General features: G+C 39.4%; 1 protein-coding gene across 1 annotated transcript in view; it reads left to right on the plus strand.

Moving 5' to 3' along the window:
• The window catches only part of LOC110165033 (LHFPL tetraspan subfamily member 7 protein), a 154376-nt gene that overhangs the window by 38129 nt on the left and 98829 nt on the right, over nucleotides 1–17418 (plus strand). The window contains exon 2 of the mRNA XM_020930183.2: nucleotides 13068–13206. Coding sequence (XP_020785842.1) covers nucleotides 13068–13206 — 139 coding nt within the window. The remainder of the gene's footprint in view (nucleotides 1–13067; nucleotides 13207–17418) is intronic.

The following is a 17418-nucleotide window of genomic DNA, read 5'->3' on the forward strand; positions in this document are numbered from 1 at the left end:
ATGAGATCGTGTGAAAGGAGCAGACAGAAAAAAAAAGACAGATTTGACATGGCTGACTGGTCTTTCGCTTGGCAAGGTATATCAGGAAATGTAGTTGTTATTTTTTGTAGTCCTTAATTGCTTTCTTGTCTTAAAGTTTGTCATAATAACCCAGTGCATATTATATTACTTACTAACTATAATTATTCATATTTTGTCTTTCACTTTTTTCCAGGTTACACTTTTGGGAAACATGCTTACTTCCTGAAAAATATAACAGTGCTTGCAAATCAAAATTAAAAAAACCTGGAACTAAATCTGGACTAGGTCTAACCCAGGACTATTATGGAACAAAACTCAAATTGGTCCAAAAAAAGTAGTATGAATGTCCCCTAAAGCAAAGCTACTAGAGTTGTTGATATCTGAGCATGTACTTTATGTAAATACTTGCCCAGCATAATGTATACAGTCAGAAAGTTCATGTCTATTTCTTTTTACCATTGTAGTGCTGTGATCTTATTGTGTGAAAGTCTTTTCTTAGTGACGTAAAGGTAACATTTCTAGTGTTTGGTCCGCGACCTGCTTATATCCATGGAAATGTTATTGCTTTGTCTAGAATGTTCCACAGTATAGATTAAATTTATCCATCACAAGAGAGACAACCAGGTTACAGCACTATGCTACATTACAGTTCAGATCTGTGGAGAGTCACCCCTATTCACAGAAGGAATTATTGTATTTTTAAGCAATAGAAACACACAATGAATAAATCCTAGATGAAACATTTCAGGCAAAGCGATAACATCTCCATGAAGAAAAGCATTTGACGGACCTTCACCAGAAAAGTTACACAATGCACCTTTTTGTAATGCGCAGAGAAACAAACACTTTATTTTGAAAGTATTTTGTGAGTCACTCTGTGTTCTCTTGAGATCCAGCCTTTTGAAATTTCCATTTTTATTCTTTTGTCTCTTTACTTTTGAATCCAATTTGAACAACAGTCATGGGGGTTAAGCTCTGTGCTTGCTTCAGTGATAGGAATTCCCAGCAGATGACAGTACTGCATGTATCCTGCCATGAGCCTGTCCGTGTATTTACATGTCTGTATGTTGGAGGGAGAACAGTGGTGCTCCTGTGTCCTCTTAAGTGCTCCTGAATGTCACATCCTCTCTGCAGTCTGTCCCCGAGGCACAAATGGACACTCCATCCACTTGTCAGGTGATTAATCTGAGCCCCCCCTCTGCCTCGTCTCCGCTCTGTCTCCCATTCACATTATACACACACATATACTACCCGTATACACAGCTCTGGCACTTATAAATGCTTCATATTTCTTTGTGTTACACTGATTATTCAAAGTCTTTGCTGGTTCTCAGAGTGTTTTACACAGGCTGACTCTGGTGGCAAGTGGGGGCCTCTTCAGTTTGAGTATTTTGTTTAATTTAGAGATAGGTCTATTTACTTGTTTGTCCACCTTTGGGTTATTCATTCTTTATAAAGACTTTATTCATAGTTTAGTCTCATTTTAGACCTGGTTTAGCTCTCATAACCCGCTAGCTGCTGCTTTAGGGAGTGAGCGTGGGGGCACTTCTGGCTCTATCAACTCAGGTTCCAGCTGACTTTACAGTGAAAAATTTTTACCCCTTTCTCTCTGTATCTGCTGCAGTGAGCGTCATCATTTTGGTCTTAAAATTTTTGTATTTTTATTTTGCTATTTTGTTTGTAAATAAATTCCTAATATGGAACTGGCTCCAGATTCGGCTTCGTGAGCTTCATTTGACAGGAGTTATGGGTGACGTCACATTCCCTTAGTCCACTTCTTCACAGAAGTCTGTGTTTAGACCTGATAAAGTCCAGGTTTAAGTCTGCTGGTTCTAAGAAAGTAAAGGTTATTCTTTTAACTCATTTAACTGTTGACATGGTGAACTCTGGGTGTTGTAGATTGAGGTGCTAATACTACTTTTGCCTTCGGGTCATGACTTGAATGAATTTCCCATGACCAGATTAACGTTTGACCCTGAAGTCGGTAAAAGCAAGCACTGCAGTTTCTCATGTCTGTTACATCTCCACGTGAAGATTGTGGTGTCGCATTAGATTCTGTCTAGATTTTTGATGGGACCACATGGCAATTCATGGATTTCAACTTTTGTTGGCAACATTTTGAGGATTTTACAGTATGAAAAGATATAAAATGTTTGTTTAAAATTGTTAATTGTCACCATGGCAATGGTTCTGTTTACATCATTTTGAAACCCATAGATGAATTGACAAGGCTTTATCATAAAAAGAAAATCACTTTCTGCCAAGATTAAAGAAAATAGTTAACAGTGTAATTTCAATAGCCTTAATGAAGCATGAACAAAGACTTAATTCATAATGAGCAATAGAAACACCCATAATTAATAAATGCTTGATGGGTATGTTTAATGTCATACCATGGAACATTCCATGCATAGCGATAACACATCCATGGAGACAAGTAGATTGCAGACCCTCCACCAGAAAAGTTGTGCAGTTATCTTTAAATATAAGCTATATTTAAGTTGTAGCTGTAACTGAAATATGAATGCATTATTGGACACATATTTTGAACAGATGATTTGTCAGGTTTATCCGAATTACAAAAACAGACAAAACAGGAAACAGCCAAATGGAGGAATGTCATTGAGCGACTAATTTTCAGCTGGTGTAAGTGTGTATAAGGCAGTAAGAGCAGAGATACTGGAGATCTCATGGTGGCTGTGCTCTACTGGTTCAGAGGCAGAACTTGTGAGGGTTGAATACTGATCTGTGATGGAGCTCACAGGACACAGCGGTCTGCTACTACTACTGTTACTGCTATTGAACTAGTGCAGTAATTAATCACATTTTAATCGAGATTCAGTCATTTTGAATCGTCAATGATCAGCGTGAATCATTTTAATAGAGAAGTCCACAGCCAATCCAATAAAAACGGGTTTGAAACAGACATTAGAAGAAGAAATGTTTTTGTGTTAAATGGCAATGATTAAAAGTCTGTGTTGTTTATCTTCAGACATTTGATTACAGTCTAAACTAAACTAAACCAAAAAATTTGATAGATCAATGTGAGGAAAAACATTACCCACCTCATTATTGAATTATGATCTGCTATTTTGAATACTTAGCCTGATTCATCAGCCCATTTCTCTTCGTGGAAACCATAAGAATTCGTTCGCTCGACGGTAGGCGGGTACTTTTTAATTTAATCAGTCGCTGCTATTTGTTTGTGACGTATGTAATGCCCCGCTAACGGGGCTAACTGGTATATTAAGCTTTTCCCAAATCCTGTAGGAAGAAAGACAATAACGTCTTTCCCCTTGATAAAATTAACCAAACATTCTCTTTGTTCAGGCTTTAAATCCTTGATCTTGGGAATCTTTGCCAACACAGAATATATGACTCTACTCTGATTGGCTGGAGCGTGGTCTACAACTCTTACAAAACTCTGTTTAGTGTATTCCGATTCCTGACCTAGTCGCTGGAGAGAAATGAAATTGAGTGGAGGCTCTAGATTGTGCCAGCCTGGGTAGTGAATACCTCCAGTACAATTTGGATAGACTAAAATTAAATGATTTAAATGAAAAGCATTGTGCATACCATAATTTTGATTACTTCTGGCAATAGCAAACTACAGGAAATATTAATAGTTTTTAAATATGTTAGATATGGCATGTTACATTTTTCAGCTTTCTTTTTATACATAAATCACTAATGTTTTATAAATGAGCACATTTGTATAGTGCTTTTCTACCTTCAAGGCAAACAGATTCAGATTCAAGCATTCAGATCACGACGGACACAATGACAGCATTTGTCTGTGGGAGCTGGAATCGTCCTACCAACTGAGATACTGGAATTTAGTTTAGTTATCTTAATTTAGGGACAAAATAGTGAAATAAAAATACCAGGATCATATAGAGCAATAGAAATCAATCACAACCAGAGCTCAAACTAAGGAACCACTTCATACTTACTTGAAATTGACATTTTACTTGAAACGCAGCGGTTAGCGGGCTGGCTGTGTTCATTTATACAGTCTATGCTTAAGTATCATTATAACAAGTAAATTGAATAGTTTTTATTGGCTCTAATCAGGCCTATCACTATATAGACATAAACGATGATACTGAAACAAATTTATGCCTCTGACACAACAACCCAAGAGCAGATTTAAACCACAAAAACTATTCTAAATGTACAACAGGCTCTATTCACGCTTATGTCACAAACCAGGAAGACGTTTGGAAACATGCAATGACAACTTCCGGCGAGCTCTGTTCGTGGTAGTAAGTCTGACAAAATATAGGAAAAATAAGAAAATGGCACAGTTTTCTTCATTTACATGTCATTGTAGCATTCCGTTATGTTCTGCTGATCAACAAATACAACCATACTTCAGTTTTCATGATTTCCCCCCTGGCACACAACTCCGAGCGCACTGGGAACTTGCAATTAGAAGAGATGAGGGCGTCAAATTCAAGATTATTTCAAACTGTATTATCACAGTTGGTAGGCGAGCTCAGTGTCGGTAACTACACCGGAAGTTGTCATTGCGTGTTTCCAAACGTTTTTCTGGTTTATAACGTGAGTGTAAATAGAGCCCATGTTCTCAAAAAATCATGAGGTGCAATAAATAAATAAATAAATAAATGCATGAATAGCAAAATGAAACACTTTAGTACTTTAGTAGCATATTTGATAGAACCACTGATTCACATACAAGTCCATATACCTTCCTGTCTTTAGCTCTGTATTTTCTGAAGGACCTCTCTACATAATAATATAATATGACTTTACCTCTTCGCTCTGGCTCTCCCGGAGAATAGAAACCTTGTATTTTCCTCATCCTGCTCTCCACCATCTAGCCGCTCTGCCCTGGCTCCAAAAGGCAAAGTACGTTTAATGAGTCATGCCCAGCCATCTCCATCTTGTAACTTCCAATAGAGGGGACAATGAAATTTCACTGGCCCGTACAGTGTAATCCTGGGCTTTCTTAATGTAATTGGAAATCAAGAGCTCCCCTTTAGACTGTCCTTTTATTACTCAGGCAGCTGGATGGCCGTATGGGGGACACTGTCGTTATAGGATTCTAATAAGGCAGAGTTGAGGACCATTTGAAGTGGGTTACCAATAAAGTGTGTTATATTGGAGCCAGGTTGTCCAGCAGCATGTTTATACAGGTCCTGATAGCTGGTCTGAGAGAAGATATCATTCTCTTTAAAGTATTAAGTGAAGAAAAAGAGTTTGAAATGGAGATGGTGTGTTCTACATTAAGAATTACAACATATCACATTAAACACATTTAATTGTCTAGTCTTGAACACCACTGCCCATTCCACTGGCTTTTCTGGAGGACGGTCTGTTCTCTGCTGTACTCCATGTTCCAAAGTAGCATTAACCATCTCTGTGGAGACTAACAGGTGATGCCTCTGGGTGAAATCACAGAGTGGCGAGTCCACTCATTAGCCTGGCTCATCAGCCGGTTTCACTTCGTAGAAATCGTCTGACCTCACAGCATTAAAATTTGTTCTCTCAATGGTAGGCGGGTACTTTTTTTCAGTTAACCAATCACTGCTATTTGGTTATGATGTATGTAATGCTGATGTATGTAATGGGCTAAGTGGTATATTAAGCTTTTCCCAAATCCCATCGGAAGAAGTGCAATAGCGTCTTTCCTCTTGACAAAATTCACCAAATATTGTCTTTGTTCTGGCTTTAAATATTCGATCTCGGGAATTGTTGCCAACACAGAATGTATGACTCTTCGCTGATTGGCTGGTGCCCGGACTTGACCTTCTGGGGTTTTTACAAACCGTCTAGTGTATTCTGATTCTCTCGCTGGAGAGAAATGAAATTGTGCGGAGGCACTAGGTGGCGCCAGCATGGCTATCCACTCATAGGAATACATTGATAATGTAATAAGTGGATGAAATTTAATGCCACACTTTGTAACATTCCAGGAGAAGCGATAACATCACCATATATACCACCATATCACGCAAAATTGACTCTTCTGAGCTTTATAACTTCATGGCTTATGTTATAATGTTGTTACCTCTTCAAAAACACACCTGGGGTTGTGCTTTGTTTCATTTGACTTCACTTCACTTGAGTAACCTGGGATTATTAGGCTGTCTACATCTCAAAAGATCAAAATGCTCTATTCCACCTTGTAATGTCATGAAATGCTGATTTTCAAGTTAACAGCTACATTTTACCTTTTTATTTATCAGAGACTGGCAATGCCAAGGCTGAAATCATCCAAATGATTCTAATGAAGGTGCAAGGAGTTTAAAACAAAGTGGAGCATTTCCTGTATTACCACATGACATCACAAGGTGGAAAAGAGTGTTTTCATTTAAAGAGAAGATCTCATCCTAAATACTCAGGGTTTGTGTTAAATGTGTGAATGAATAAAAATACTCCAGATACAGTATGTTTGGGATGGAGAAACATTTTAACAGAAATGTATCAGAAATGATTTCAGAAAATAGTGTCATACGAGGCCTTTAATGACATCTGGATAAAATTCAAGAATTTGTAAGTCATTTTCCTAATCTCCCAACAGCTTTAATGATTATGCCATAAAACCTTGCAACCAGCAGACACTTTACAGCGCGTTCATAATTGCTTGTAAAACAAATTCTCCTTCTCCAAATTTGAGTTGTTTGTTAACATTAGCGCCATTAAAACCCATCCCAAAGTTGCACAGTTTCTTAATATTGTTATAGAAGATTTTATTACAATAATTTATTTTTCAGTCGCTACGGGAGACAGCAGACAGACAGTGGAGATTATGGCGCGTCTCTGTGTCTCTGTGCCAAATGAAAACTTTTCTTCTTCTCCTTTCGCATAATTACGCCGTCTCTCTCCTCCTCCTGGCTCCCCTCTCCATCTCCAGCTGTTGCTCTGGTTATTCACACATAATTACAATCTATTTAGAAAGCATCACTGAAAGGACTAGTGCTGTTAGGGCCTCATTTGCTCCTAAATTAACTTGTGAACAGAGCTATATAAGCACAGTAGTGGAATAGGACCTCCTGATTTTACCGTATTGTCTGAGAGGAAATCATAATTAGTCCAGCAGCAGCAGTCGGAGCACACGCCACTCTCAAACTCAGACTGGAGTTTGATTAACTGGGGCGCTGCTAATTGAATTGTTGTTTTTTTACGGTAGAATGCTGTGAATGGCAGTGATGGCCTCGCTGGGTGTGCTAACAGGCGTACTAAAAATGTCAAGTTTATAAATCTGTTTTAGCTTGGGTAAAATGGACAGAATTCAAAGAAAGGGCTTACACTGTTGTTTTTGGCTATTGTCCAAAAGTGAAATTATTATTATGAGTAAATGTATGAAAAAATGTGTGTTAAAGGGCCATATTACTCTGTTTCTGATGTTATAATGTTGTTTTTCTCATCAAAAACATAACTGGAGTTGTGTTTTGTTTCATTCACACATGTTTAACTCACAAATCTTGCATATTTAGGCTGAGCTCTTTTACCAAACAGAAAACACTCTTGACTTGTGGTAATACAGGAAATAGTCTACTGTGTATTTAAATTTCATGCACCTTCCCTTGAATAATTTTGATCATTTCAGCCCTGGAATTTCTAATTTCTACTGAACACAAGGTAAAATGTAGCTGTTAACTTGAAAACTACTGCTTCATGATATCACAAGGTGGAACAGAGCATTTTGAGCTTTGGAAATTTGGTATTCAGATTAATAATAAAGAGTTACTCAAATATGTGTGAATGAAACAAAACAGAACTCCAGGTATGTTTTTGGGGAAGTAACAGCATTATAACATGGCTTAATGCTCACAAAAGTCACTTGTAATATAGACCCTTTAAAGTAAGGTAAGGCAGATATTTTTTTTGCTTCTGATATAAAAATTTTACTAGATAAGTTGCATCAGATCAGAGTTTACCGGATACTGGCAAATAGTTGCTGAAATGGGCAGGTTTTAACATTCTGGAATTTTACGGGCAGATATACAGGCAGGTAGTAATTACACACAGGCGGGTCAGGACTAAACCAGGTCTAAACCAGTACTAATCTTGGACTTAAGAGAGAAAGAACCCCAATCCCGTGGGGCAGGGTGTCCACAAAGCGCAATAGGGTGACAGCTGTGCTTACCTCCGTGTGGCGCGGAGCTCTACACTGGTCCTTTTGCATGCGGTCACCCGACGGTCTACGTGGGTGCACCTCCGAGCCTGTCCTTAGTCCTGGTTTAGTCCGATTTTAGTCCTGTTTTAGTTCTAGTTCAGTCCTGGTTTAGTCTTCCTGGTTCAGTCCTGGGATCAGTCCTAGGTTAGTCCTGGGTTAGTCCTGGTTTAGTCCTCCTGGTTCAGTCCTGGGATCAGTCCTAGGTTAGTCCTGGGTTGGTGTGTGTGTTGTAAAAGTCTGGCATCTCGATCAATGTTTCTTCTGCTCAGTAAGTAATGCCTGTGAAGTGATGACAGTAGAGTTGCATCTGTGAATTTGTGTTTGTACTGAAGAAAAAATAACCGTTTCATTTCATTTGGTGATTGCAATTCTTGAAGTCATAACTTCTGATGGCTGCTTCAGTTAGAATGCTTTTGTTTTGTGTGTGATTTATCACGGGCACGGGCGGGTAATGGGTGTGTGTTTAACTTTGATATAATCACTGGTTAATGGGCAGGTGCGGTGCTGTACTGCGTGGGTGCGGGCGGGTGCCAAAAATGGACCCGAACATAACTCTGCATCAGAATTCTGTTTTGTTGCAATAATCTAAATGGTAGCATTAATTTTACACACACAAAAAAGCTTAGTTAATCACAAAATTGCTGTTTTCACTTACCTCTTATCCCTGCCCACAACTCAGTACCATTATTTTTTTTTAAAGAGAAAAATCTAGTTTAGTATAGTGCACTTTTTTTTTTTGCATTGCATCCTTCTTTGTTAGCTGAAACCGCTCCATAACAAATGGCCCATGTCCTATATAGTCCCATCTCTGCTTCTCTTGGGGACTTGATGTATCTTTAATGTATTACAGTGGATGGGGAACAGTGGGATCTGAGTTAGGCTGCACACAGAGAGCCCAGGAGGCAGACCTAGATCAAGCTGAGCAGAAGAAGTCCTCTCTCCACACACATGCATACCCCCTCTCTCTATAGCATGCAGTATAGAACAAAGAACATAGGAGTTAATGGCTTTTCTTTACCTTTCAAAATGCCTCTGCTCTTTGGCCTTGGACTAGAACAATTCTGAGGGTAGTGTAGGAAGTTGTTATTGTGAGAATTTGTCTTGTGCAATGTCCACCCTGTGTGCTGTGGTTTCTGTTATGGTTTATTAGAGGAACAGTCAGGCCGTGTCGAAGAAGTCCCTGCTGGAAAATCCTTTATTTAATCTGCACAAAAGAGTCGGGAACTATCAAGGATGAAATTTGTTCTGTGCAAACTGTCAAAACAACCTCATACGAGCACAACTTTTGAGCGGTTGTTTTCGTTTGAGCCTGCCATTGTTGCAAGTAGTATTTTTGGCATTTGCGGGGTTGGGGCAGATTCTCTACCACCCATAGACTTTATAAAGAATTGAACTAAGGGAGTGTGACGTTGCCCATAGTGTTCGGCTCCAGTCTAATGAGACTCATGAGGCTAGCAATGATAAGGGTGAATTTGGAGCCAGGCCCATATTAGGATAAGGAGTTCATTTACGGATAAAATAGCGAAATAAAAATCCTGTATCATGTAGAGCGGATTATAAAATACAAACATTTTAATACCATAATGACGAGGCTCACTCTATCAGTTACAGAGAGACGGGCGACAATTTTCCAATGTAAAATCAATTGGAAACAGAGTCGATGGAGCTGGAAGCGTCCCCATGAACATTTCCTATTTGTGGCTAGTGGGTTAGATATGTCCATTTATGTACACAGTCGATGCTATCACCACACCAGGCACTACAGGTTCCTAAAACCTTAACACAGTGTTCTCGGGTGTGGGTCATGGTGATGAAGAATAGGAACCAAAAATTATCCTTGTTCAAAAGTGGAATTCATTAAGAGTTTTATTTTATTATTTTTTCATCAAAGTGCACCTTTAAAAAAGCACTTGGCCAGAAATGTTTTTTAATATAATTATTCAAGACAAAAGAAAAACCTATCAATAGTCTTGAACTTGGAGACCCATTGTCCATTATAAGCACTTTTCAGAATTTAATTAAGACTTTATTATTTTTAATTTGAACAAAAAAGATGGGGTCATTTAGTAAATTGGTAGTGTGTGTGTGAAATGCCCATTAAATCTCTTCTAAAATTGATTTTCTAATATTTGCCAGAATGTCCTAGAATACTATTACATATAACACAAAAAAATGAAACCCTTGAAGCATTCCCAATAACATCTGAAGAAAATTCTGCTTTCTTCTAACTTAATTCTAACTTAATATTCTGGCCATGTCCATCTTGAGTGCACTAACGGCCAAGGTGCCCCTTTGCTGGCCACAAGCTGCCAGTGGTTCCCATAGAGATGATGTGTAACTCACATGTGAATGACTTCTATTAATGCAGCTCATTGATGAAGCTGAGCCAATCCATTCTCCAACACAGGTCAAAGAAATCATCATCGCCATCACTGCCACAAGCATCATGGCTCTTATAGTTCTGCTCCCTCTCCTCCCTTTCCACCCTTTCCTCCTTCTGCTCCCTCTCCTCTACTCCCTCTGTTTCTTTTCCTCTCTCTGCTCTCTCTCCTCTCTCTATTCCTCTCTCCTCCCTCTGCCGTTCTCCTTTCCTTGGCTCCTTCTGCTCCCTCTCCTCCCTCTGCCTCTTCTCCCTCTCCTCTCTCTGCTCCTCTCCTCCCTCTGCTCCTCTCCTCCCTCTCCTCTCTCTGCTTCTCTCCTCCCTCTGCTCCCTTTGCTGTCTCTCCCCACTCTGCCCCGCTATCCTCACTCTGCTCCTCTCTCCTCCCTCTGCTCCTCTCCTCTGCTCCCTCTGGTCCTCTCCTCCCTCTGCTCCTCTCTCCTCCCTCTGCTCCTTTCCTCTGCTCCCCCTGCTCCTCTCTCCTCCCTCTGCTCCCTCTCCTCCCTCTGCTCCTCCTCTCTCCTCCCTCTGCTCCTCTCCTCTGCTCCTCTCTCTCTCTCCTCCTCTGCTCCTCTCTCCCTCCCTCTGCTCCTCTTCCTCTGCTCCCTCTGCTCCTCTCTCTCCCTCTGCTCCCTCTGCTCCCCTCTCCTCCCTCCCTCTTCCTCTCTCCTCCCTCTGCTCCTTTCCTCTGCTCCCCCTGCTCCTCTCTCCTCCTCTCCTCTCTCCTCCCTCTCCTTCTCTCTCCTCTCTCTCCTCTCTCTCTGCTCTCTCCTCTCTCCCTCTCTCCTCCTCTCTCTCCTCCCTCCTCTCCTCCCTCTCTCCTCCCTCTGCTCTCCTCTCTCCTCCCTCTGCTCCCTCTCCTCTGCTCCTCTGCTCCTCTCTCCTCTCTCCTCTCTCCTCCTCTCTGCTCCTTCTCTCCTCCCCTGCTCCTCTCTCCTCCTCTGCTCCCTCTGCTCCTCTCTCCTCCCTCTGCTCCTCTCTCCTCCCTCTGCTCCTCTCCTCCCTCTTCTCCTCTCCTCTGCTCCTCTGCTCCTCTCTGGTCCCTCGGCCTCTCTTCAAACTCCCAGAACAACCTCATTAAATCTTCTGTGGTCCATGTGAAGTCGCTGTTCTTTTATCGTGCTTGCCTCCCGTCACTCACAGGGACATGCATACAGACACGTGTTTTAGGCGTGTAATTCCCCGGAGCATGGGAGACTCTTCTTTGTGGTCGCCCCCGCCAACATGCTAATCACTAATGCTATTCAGTCATTTTCCATTGTTGGGGCTGACATGTTTAAAATGCAGATGTGGCACTCTGCAGATCAAACAACACTTTAAAGACACTTTGGAGCAGTCGCTAATAAAGACAAGCTCTATCTACGGGATAGAATGATGAGACATTGTGGACTGTTACCACTGTGATTAACAATTTAAAACATTCAAAAAGTTATAAAAATATTGCATATAACAGGAAGCTGAAACCCATGAATAGGGGGTAAACAAAGGTGTTCTTTTATAGTTGAATTATCTCAAGAGAAATTAGTTATGGCAAAAAAATGAATTCTGAATTAGATTTTTTCCCCTCATATCGATAGATTTTGGTAAGGCAGACTTTTAATGAGGCCTATTTAACACAAAAAATGTCAAATTTCTTGAACTCTGCTCCAAACCAGATACTTTTACTGTCAGAGCATTGGCTATGGACCTCTCAAATAAAAAACTCCATCCATATCATTGACAATTAAACATGATGTGACTTGATATTGATTAAAATGTGATTAAATGTGCAGCCCTACATGTAATAATACTAGGCCTGTCAAAATGATTACAATATCGACTTACAGTTTAATATATGAAAGCTACAACAATATATTTTGCACTTCTGGGAAATCTTTGGTTATTTTTTGACTATATGATAAGATTTAAGCAGTAAAAGATTTGATAATAACTTCTATGGCTCATTACAGATGCAAACTAAGTACTAAGGTGTCTAATTTTATTTATTTATTGCAGCTCACGATTTTTTAACAATATTGTAGATTTAGAATAGTTTTCATAGTTTAAATCTGCTCTTGGGTTTTTGTGTCAGTGGCATAAATCTGTTTCAGCGTTATCATTTATCGTCTATTCTTCAGAAATATATCGAACTTCAAAATTTGTTATCCTGACAGGCCTACATAAAACCATATGATTTTTCCTCTGTATAGTTCGGTGTGTCTGGGCCTGTCACCTGTGAACTCAGTCGAGCAGTCTCCTTGTTCCCAGGTGTGATTAAACGCTGCTGTAATGAAAGTGGACGGAGCCCCGTTGTTCTGTGCAGTGTTCCAGCTGAGAGACCCATTAACCTGTTAGCAACACTGACTGTGAATTACACAATCTACACTAACTTTTGGTGACTTATCTAATGCTGCTAGGTGCTAAATAAATCTTTGTTAGAAGGCTAAACTTGTATCCGTAGACAGGCGAAACATCTGGTGCAATCTGTCTCTGTGTGCAGTGGGAGTGTGCTACTAAAATAAACTTGTTTGTGTGTTACAGACCAGTGCGGTGCTGTGTTCGGGAGGCTGTGCTCTGCTGGCTGTCAGCTCCCTGTTGGCCATCATCACCATCTTCCTGCCCAGTGGAGGCTGTGAGCGCCGGGCCTGCACTCTGGCCGGGTACATGCAGATGGCAGCAGGTACGGACTCAACACAACACCAGTCCAATGACAGCCCACAGCTCCCGGATCAGAACCAGAACTGATTTTATCTTCTCAGAGGAAATGTAGTCTTGGGCTGGAGTACAAACAGCTGCAGCGTATTAAATATAGGGATAAAACCATGAACATAGTAAGGATATTTATACACAAAATGATTTATCACAATATAACATTTTAAATTTGACTTTCATACTAAGGAATAGGCTCAATACCTGATACTAATTACAATACCACAATGATGAAAAAACACTATTTATTAGACAGCAGTGTGTACTTTTTTGTTTTTCTAAATGTAATTATAATGTTCTTTTGCCCAGTAGTAAAACAAACAAACAAAAAAAACTCCTAGGCTACACTGAAAATGCTATACATATACATATATAACACAGTGTTGTCATAAGACTAAATACTCAATACTGACACAGACCACAGAGATATATTTAAAAAAAACAACAACTCTTTGTTAGACAAGAATGTAATTAACAATATAAAATAATATTAGCTTCTTTAATGCTATAATTCTGATATAGATCCAGACAAGTTTAGAACTGTTTATTCCAATTTATGTGACTTTTTTCACTATCAGTACAAAATTAATATGTTTTTTAATCATTTTAACAACCCTACTCTACTAGTTAATGTTTTTGTGTATCTCTTTGGTTTCAAATCAAAATATAATTGTAATGTCTTTTCGCTCAGGGGTAAATGAGTTTTAGACACATTTAGGCTGCATTAGATTTTACATTTACATTACATTATACATTTACTGTTAACACATGTTGCAGTTCTAGATTTTGCACTTTGGCCCTTACTAACTTCTAATCATAATTCACACTCACAATGTTTAGTGTTCATGCTCGTATTAACTTCTTGGACAAACTGTTTATGTATTTCATCACAGAAGTTAACTACTGAAATAATGTCTCTTTTATACTCTACTGTAGGACTGTAATAAATGACTTAGACTGATAGCAGTGCCTATTACCAAAAAACTGAATAGAGCTGACTTTGTTATCCATCACTCACAAAAAAAAAAAAAAAAGAAAGGAAGATTGAGCTGGAGGACAGCTGCTGCTATGGCAACCGCACTGGTGCACTGACGATGAGGAATTTAGAGTCTGCAGTAAAAAGACAATTAATGCTCTTTAACACAGGTCATTGGTTCAGGGCTACATGTGGCTGATTCTTGGTGCACATGTTGGATTGATCTCGTAAACAAGCGCGGAGATGGTGATACTGGGGCTTTAAAAGTGGTAACAGTGCACGCCTCATGTGTCTGCTGAATACTGGCCTTCACAGTCCAGCCTGGTGCAGCCGTCCATTTTATTATGGGCCCTGTGACCGGAGGGACGAGGTGTGGTGTTGTGATATGAGAGGACACGCTCCATGAGAACTTTATAGCTTAAAGCCATGGATACTATTAGCAAAGTTATAGAGTGTGCTTGATGAAGCCAGTGTGAGGAGATTGGCAATAAGTTCAGAGATTCTGTTTAGCAAAGGCTTTCAAGTGTCTGAAGTAACAAGACGGTTTAAGCTATAGACTTCATGGATTCATGCCAGGCCCAGACTACTACTACTGCTACTACTCTTTTAACAAATTACAAGGCTGGCCAAAACTCAACAAACCAATGCTATTTTACATGGCAGGAGTTATGTATTAGGGCTGCAGTTGACTGAAGAAATGGCATTACAAATGTTATTTGCAATATTTTAAGGACTTTTCCCCATTAAACATATAAGATCATATCTTGCCTCTTGTCTTTGTGTGAGCACAAGCATGGGGTGTAGAGCTCTAAGCAAGAGGTGTGTCGTGCCTAAATATCAGGTGGAGTGGAGCAGTCTAAGGACATGGTGTGGCGCGTTCAGAGAATTGCCAGAATTGTAAAAATAAATATCAAACTAGTTCACTGAAAAACATTCCATGTAACATTCAAGGCATAAAAATCCTTTCTTTTATTTTTAAATATATGATAAATGCATAATATTCACATGTTGTTGTGTACTATCAGGGATATTTGTGCACTGTTGGAATGCCCCACGCCTGCTTCGTGTATCGGCTAAGCGCTGCTCTCCAGTTTTGGTTTGATCACTGTATATGTACCTGTCCCAGTGCATCTCCCAGCAGCCAAGTACAGCCAGACCTGGACACTCCCCCTTGTTAACACTTGCACTCACACAAAGACTGGTGGCAAGATAGGGCCCATAATATTTTGTTTTGAATTGTTAATCGCTATGGCAGCACTAACTTTTCATTATTCTGAAACCCATGGCTATGATCTAACCATCTATCTGATTCAAACTGCACGCACAAAACTACAACTGCACTGGACTTCATGCAAAACAGTGACTTACAACTACAGAATAATAATAAGAAACTGTGTATTTACGTAAAAAGGTAAATTAAATGATTAATTCATGAGTCAAATTGTAAAGGTGCATTTTGTAACTTTTCTGGTAGAGGGTCGGTCAAATGCTTTTCTCTATGGAGACATTATTGCATTGCCTGGAATGTTCCACAGTATGGTATCAAACCTTTCTATTTTCACAGAGACCGAATTAAACCAAGTTATAAGGTCAAATCTGTGGAGAAGCAAGCCCGCTCACTGTCAGAATGCCTGTTTTTCAATGCACTTTTAAGCTAACTCACTCCATATTTTCTCTTTTTTGCTGTGGTCCATACAAACCAAACTCTAAATGGAAAAAACAAAAAAACAAAAAACAGAATAATGTTCGTTTTGATGAACTTAAGACACCATCAACCAATTAATCATCTAAACAACTGTAGGTTTACAGTTCTACCAGGCGCCCGTGTGACTTTCCCCAAAATGCTGTGACGATATTATTTTTTACAGTAGCTCTAATCTTTTTGAATAGACTCTGAATATAAAAAAAAAAACAGGCCACAATGAAAATGGTTTGGTTAAAGGTTGGATCACTAATGGATATTTAACACAAGTGAAAGCAACAGATGGATCAGTGTAATAACAACATAAACCATTTAATGACCATTTCCACTGTAAGTCCTTTTACACTTGAGCCCATTCACAAAGCTGCAGTTGCTTCACATTTGGATCTTTTTTGCGTCATACAATCAGTCTCTGACATTTACGAAGAATAACATGGCATTTATTTAAAGTACATATGACAGGTTAGACTGCACTTTTCGCTAAAATGTTGTTAAGATAATTATATATACAACTTTGAGAAAAATCTTGTCTAGTTTTCACTTATCGGAAGCTTTTGTGAAGTTTAAATTTGACTTCTTGATTGAACACAGGTAGCCGATGTGATTATTGGCCATTAATATAAACTACTGATGACATAGATATAGGAAATCCTCAGATTTCTGCTCTTCTTCCTGTACTTTTTAGGGATGCACTGATAACGGATACTGATATTATGACTTTAAGTGGCTGCTGATAGCCAATATTAACTGATACCAGAGCAGGGACGGGCTTATTACACAAGAGATCCAATAGTGTTTTGGGTGAAAATGAATAAAAGTCCACACATTATGAGACATTCAAGGCCAAAATCAGCCTTTAAATAGTCTCATTACATTCAATTAAAGGCCCAATCACAATATTGGCTTAACTGATATTAAGATATGTATTACTAATATTACTTTCGGTACATCCCTAGTACTTTTTTCTCTCAACTTTTCTTCCCAAACTGCCACTAATATCTTTCATCATTTTACATCAGTTTAAACAAAAGTATTCTCCTAAATGAAGCAAATTAATAACAATCCAATAATAGAATAAATAAATCTTGTCACGTGTTCTAACCACTGGTGTGTTTTTGAGTGTGGTTTAAAGTTTCCCGAAGCCCTGCTCAGTGGGCCTCATTCATGAGTCTTTCCTTAAAAAATGTTCAGAACTTCCACTAAGAAGATGCTGAGAGAACTCTGCGTCAGATTCACAAAGCGTTCTTAAGCTCACAAATTCCTGCTTAAGTGACATTTGCGCCTAATTCACCAACATGCAGCTACGAACACCTCCACATTCATTTACATTTCATTTACATTACATTTGCACATTTATTTGGTTAGAAACGCCTTCTGAACTTTCAAATATGACCAATATGGGTTTGGCATTATGACACGTGAAAGCATGAGGGAGAGAGTGAACAAGGAAGTCAGGCTGGGACAGACTGAGGCTCACTGCAGCCTGTATAAAGTCTGTTAGATCC

This window comes from Boleophthalmus pectinirostris, unplaced genomic scaffold, assembly GCF_026225935.1.
Source record: "Boleophthalmus pectinirostris isolate CB_2022bp ecotype Guang Dong unplaced genomic scaffold, ASM2622593v1 HiC_scaffold_12, whole genome shotgun sequence".
NCBI lineage: Eukaryota > Metazoa > Chordata > Actinopteri > Gobiiformes > Gobiidae > Boleophthalmus > Boleophthalmus pectinirostris.